This window comes from Camelus ferus, chromosome 33 (genome assembly GCF_009834535.1).
Source record: "Camelus ferus isolate YT-003-E chromosome 33, BCGSAC_Cfer_1.0, whole genome shotgun sequence".
In the NCBI taxonomy this organism is placed as follows: domain Eukaryota; kingdom Metazoa; phylum Chordata; class Mammalia; order Artiodactyla; family Camelidae; genus Camelus; species Camelus ferus.
In genome coordinates, this window is record NC_045728.1 from 4045052 (window position 1) to 4050693 (window position 5642).

Here is a 5642-nt window from a genome sequence, read left to right on the forward strand (position 1 = left end):
GATGGAAAAACCGAGATGTTAATGGACTTGTTCAAGGTTACGTAGCCTCTCCTAAAATGTATCACATTCCTTCCCAACATGGTGATTATTTCAGTTGAGAACGAAAAGGCACTTCATATGATTTGCCTTTGATTTTCTGTGCCTTTAACTTCTATATGTTAAAACCTAACTGCAAGGTTAAACTATGACCTTGCCCTATAAGCACTGAATTACTCATTAATACATACCCCTCTCCGCTGAATCTTGATATAGTCTTAGATTTTCAGTATAATTTGTTCTGATTTGGTTTGCAGTGAATTGCAAAGTATGTAATTTTATAATTTGCACTTGTTCCCACCTGTAATGAGTATAAAGATACATTCACAGCAAGAAACAGCAGCAGAAAATAAGTGATAGGACACAGATTCTGCACTCTGACAGGACCATTTATGCATTTATTTTGGCAATGCGGATACAGTGGTGAATAACTGAAGCCCTGCCCTAATGGACTGCTCCTTATAGTCAAAGAGGTAAATAATAAATCAATCACAAAACACAATAACGTAGTGGTAAGTCCTACTAAGAAAAAAAAAAGCAGAGGAAGACAACAGAGAAGGCAAACTATTTTAGATAGTAGTTGAGAAGGTTAATTGAAGAGCCAGGAAGAGGTGGTTCTGCCTAGTTTAAGGGATAGTTGGAGGCCGGCCACATAGCTGGAGCAGAGCGAAGGTTAAGAGGTAAAGGCTGGAGAGGCGAATAGTGGCAGAAGGGACTGGCGAGGCTGGGGAAAGGACTTTGGATTTTATTGTAGTGTAATTAGAAGCACAGAGCACTGAAGAGTTCTGAGCAAGGAGAATGACATTGTACTAATGTTTTAAAAGAAATTCTCTAGTTGCTTATTTGAGACCAGACCACGGAGGGGTAAGAAAGGAAGCCGGAGGCCAGTTAGTCACCCAGGGTAGAGGTTTCAGGGGGGCAAACATGGGTGTCAGCAGTTAGAAGAGAGGGAAGAGATTGGATTCAGTATATGTTTTGAAGGTAGAGGTGGAAGGATTTTTCCTGCTAAAATGAATGTGGTGTTAGAGAGGAAGAGTTGTTTTTGTCCTGAGAAGGGGAAGACTCGAAGGAAGCAGTTTTGGGTTTTGTTTTTGATATGGCAAGTCAAGAGTTCTTCTTCGGACACATGAAGTTTGAGATATTCAAATACTGATGCCTTGGAGGAGGGCTGGGTGTGTGAGCCGGAGTGCCGGTGAGAGGTCAGGGTGAAAGATATACATCAGTGAGTGGAGGCTATTTAAAGTCAGGGGCTGGAGGAGACTGCCCTGGGAGGGGGTGTAGAAAGAGAACAGGAAAGGACCAAGGTCAGAGCCCTGGGGCAGTCAACATTTCAAATTCTGGAAGTGGAGAACCACCCCCAGGAGGAGACAGCAAAGGAGCTAATTTCTGGCTGAACATTCAAAAGCAGGTATGTAGATGGCGCAACTGGTGTTAAGGTTTAAAGACTGAAAAAAAAATCTTTGTAGGAGAACAGCCAAAAGTTCTAAATTATTGTAATAGGGGCTCATGAACCAAAATGTGACTGGAGAGGAGAGAAGATGGAAAGTTTATCATTTCAGTGACTGCCCTGGAGAGTCAGCCTTACTGACCACTTCCTAAAGTGTTGTCCAATAGTAGTTTTTGGTTGTAAAGGTTTCAATGTTTAGAGGCTACACCAGGGGCATCCAGATTAGCTAGGAGAGTGCTACACACAGACAACACATCTTTTCCAAAAATCTATTTCATTATCCTGTTGAAGGGGGACACAATATGGAGCTGGCCTTTTGGCCAGGAAGAAAAAATAAATAAACAAGGCAATGTCAAGTGTCACTTTGGAAAAATTCTCTCTTAAGCCTGGCCTGCTTTTAGCAACTCATTTCTCTCAAGCCAGCTGTTGAGCCTTCAGTTTGAGGATGAAAATAAGCTTCCTCTCTCCCCCTTGCTGAAATTCCCAGGCTCTCTGTAAAACTCAAGGTGAGGCGGGCGGTGCAGCCCTCCGTGCTGGCTCCACTTGTCTGCACCGCGACGTGGCTTCAGTGCCTGGAGGGGACTGCAGTGCAACAGATCTGAGATGCCAGGAGTGAGCCCAGATGCTGCCGTCCGGAAGACGACAGTGCCCAGGTTGGGAAAAGAGGCCAGGCTGAGGCCTCCGACAGCTTCAGAGACAGCAGAAACTGGACTTTTCCCCTCCCCTTCTGCTCCTCACCTTGAGAATACTGAATCAAACTAGAACAAACGCAGTTATTTAACATGATCTTCCAGCCAGACAAGCTTTCTCTTTTATTAGGGGATGTTGCAATGACCAGGATACACGTATGAAATCACGAAAGGTGTTATTAGGACAGAGGTAACTGGTTAGAAACTCACAAGCACCAAGTTCAGGTGGCTGCAGAGGTGCCCGGAGACCACAGCCTGCAGCTCATCTGCAGTTTCGGCAAGAATAACTACTTATTCATAGGCTATCCGGATGCTTCTTTCCAAGGAGAGGGAGTGCTGGCTCCGAACAAGAGGGAGGAACATCAGCACGCGTGTTGCTCAAACGCCCCCGACATCTGGAACACACAGAAGGAGTCCATTTGTCCTTTCTCTGAACTAGATAGAATACCAATAGGGAGAAATTTACCCAAATGTTTTGAGACTCTGAAGTAAAATATCTGTGTCATCCAACAGATGCATAGATCCCAGCTCCTTTATTCACCTTCTTCACCAGCTGAGCATAAACCGTTTAATATTCGGTCAGTGCAGCTGAATTTGGGGGTGTGGTGGCAAAACTCTGGGATGTGAAGGCTTTCTGAAAAGAACACAGGATGTCATTATCTTAGCTGAGAGTAGCCAACAGACAACAGACGAGCGCCTTGGGCAAAACTCGCTTCCCACGGTGACTTGGTTTAATGTCCCACATTGACCTCTTCTTGACCTCACGGGAGATTTTATATTTAATGCTCACCAACCCCAGGAACAACACAAGCTATTGAATCTCTCTCTGCATATTTGGACCTCTCGGGCAGAGATGGCTCTCTGGTCAGAAGGTCAAAAAGTGAACCCATGGGGCTGATGCAGTTTGGAGAGTGATTTTTAAGCTATGGGTTGGTGTGAAGGTGCAGACCTCTGGTTTTCCTCACTCACCTGGCTGTTTCTCCAGCTCTTAGTAAGTACCCACTAAGACCATTACAGATCCTCAGTGCACCTGTTTCCAGTAGGTGGCTACCATACCGGGATACACTGATTCAAAATACATGTCTTTATATTTTTCCACCTCAGTCTGTGCCTCTATGCAAATCTCATTACATCCCTTCCCTCCTCTGCTACAAAACATCTAGAATCTCGGTCTTTAAAGAAACTTTAGTAACAATGAATCTGGCAAGAATGAGATTATTGTACATGTGCACTCCCTAATTTCTCTCCAGGATGTGGTGAAATCCGGCTTCACGTCTGTGTTCTTAAAATTCTGCTAACTATGGTCAAGGCCACGTTTTATATTCAGTGACTCCCACTGAAATGACTAAATGCTGAGTGGACCCGAATCGCTGCAGCGACATTAGATGGTGCAGTATTTGGCATGGGTAGGTTTGAGGACTCAGTTAAATTACGTAGGTTAACCCCATCCTCAACATTTAGATACCAAAAGAGTCAGCAGTGAAAAGTACATGAATAAAAGAAAAAGATCAAAATAGTAAAGGGTAGAATGTCAAGATGTGTTCGTTACACGGGTGGTTGTTGCAGGTCCAAGTGCTGCACAATCTTTAAAGGCTGAACAAAAGAACAGGGGGAGAACCAAGGGCAGTGCCATCCTCAGACAGGGGTTCTCGAGTCTCCTAGCCACGCATCTTAGGGGTGTGTTACTCTTTCACCCTTTCTTGTCCTTCCTCTCCCTTGCCAGGTCACTTCCCATCTTCTGATCCTTAACTCTGAATGAAGAAGACAACCAAAGGAACTTTTAGGCCCAGATCCCAAATAATAACCTGTGAGAGTTGATTTTTTGACCAAAATGCGCAAGAGATGGAGAGCCCAGGAGCTTCCTGACTTGGGCAACGCCCCCTCTCCTCTCCGTCGCCGCGCGGTGACAGCAGCCAGGGGTCAGCTGGGAGTGGAGAGGCGCCACTGCCGTAGTCCCGGAGGATGTCTTCCCAGCGGTACCGCTGCTGCGGCAGGTTTTGTATTTTTGCACCGCAGCACGATGCAGAAGCCGAGGCAGCAGAGCTCGCCCGCACCCCCGAGGCCGCGTCTCGGCCCCCTTCCCGCGCCCCGCGGCCCTCGCGCCCCGGGGAGGGCGAGCCGCGCGCCCCTCGCCGCACCACCCCCCACCGCGCACGTGCGCTCCCGGGACAACGACAGGCGAGGCCTGGGCGCGCCCCCGCCGCCCTCGGCCGCGCGCGCGCTCCGCCCGCCCTCCTCGCGCGTGCTCGTGCCCGCTGCCGCGGCGGCGCGCCTCTTCTCCCCGCTGCGGGCGTCGCGGGCGCAGGAGGAGGCGGAGCGCGGGAGGCGGAGGCCCGGCCGGCGGCGGGCTCCGGCGGGCGCGCGCCGCGAGCGGGGAGGGGGCGCTGCGGGGGCGGCCCGAAGACGGCGGGTGAGGGGCTCGGAGCCCGAGGACCGCGTCCCCGGGGCCGTCTCCGCCGGGGGAGGGCGAGCGCGGTGCGTGTCGGAGGTGGGGACTCCGAGGCCGCGGCCCGGAGCCCGGCGTCCCCGCCCCCGAGCCTGACGGGGCGGCGCGGCGGGATGAGGCGCTGGCGCGGGGGGCGCCCGGCCGAGCCCCCGCGGCTGCCCTCGGAGACCAGGCGCTAGGCTCGGCGCGCGGGCGGTGCTCGGCGGCGAGGACGAGGGCGACGACGAGGAGGAGGCGGAGGAGGAGGGCGTCGGGCCCGGCGCCCCGCAGGGCAGACACGGAGCGGCGAGCGGGGCGCAGCGACGCCGCGGCGGCGCGGCGGGGCCGCGGGGCTCGGTAAGGCGGGGGCCGCGGGAGGGCCGGGGGTGCCGGTGACGTGGGCAGGCGCTTGGGGGAAGGCTGTGGGGGCCTGGCTAGCCTTTCGGGAGGAATTCTTTTTAAAGTACAGGTTCGGGATCGAATGTTCTTAGAAGGCCATCTCGGGTTTCCCCGTCCCCCGCGGGCTCCTTCCCCGGCCTCCCGGGGCGGACCGCGCTCGGGCCGGGCCGCTTCCCCGCGGCCTCGGCGGACGGGGCCCGGCGGTTGCCGGCCTGCTGCAGTGCTCCCGGCCCGAGGCGCGGGCCGGGCTGCCTGGGGGTCCCGGGGGCGCGGGCGCTCCCCTGCGCCGCCCACGGGCGCTCTCGCCGTGCCCGCCCCCCGCCGTGCTCGCCGGCGCTCCCGTGGAGTTTTCCCTCTCGTCTTCCTAATTGGCTGAAGTTGCTGCTGCATATTGGACGGGGCTGGTGACTTGGTGCTTTTCTACCCCCTTGGACTCCCCCGCCACCACCTCCCTTCTTGCCTTTCTCATTTTGTTGACTTGTGTAAATATTTATGTTAAAAAATTTCGCCCACAGATCACAAGAGACAGTAGAGCAAGAAAGTCAAACCTGATTTTTTAGCTTCAGTCTACTTCTGGACCCTTGATAACTCCACCTTCTGTTGCTGAAGCTTAAAGGAGGTGGAGGGGAGGAGGAGACCCACGGCA

General features: G+C 52.8%; 1 protein-coding gene across 1 annotated transcript; it reads right to left on the reverse strand.

Annotated features, from left to right (window-relative positions):
• Positions 1–2259: 2259 nt before the first annotated feature.
• Positions 2260–5386, reverse strand: LOC106729242 (basic proline-rich protein-like). Its single transcript, XM_032472315.1, has 3 exons — positions 3978–5386; positions 2714–2802; positions 2260–2567 (listed from the first exon to the last, which is right to left on the reverse strand). The coding sequence occupies exons 1-3, from the start codon at positions 5384–5386 to the stop codon at positions 2551–2553; spliced, it is 1515 nt and encodes a 504-aa protein (XP_032328206.1). The 3' UTR covers positions 2260–2550.
• Between the last annotated feature and the right edge of the window lie 256 nt (positions 5387–5642).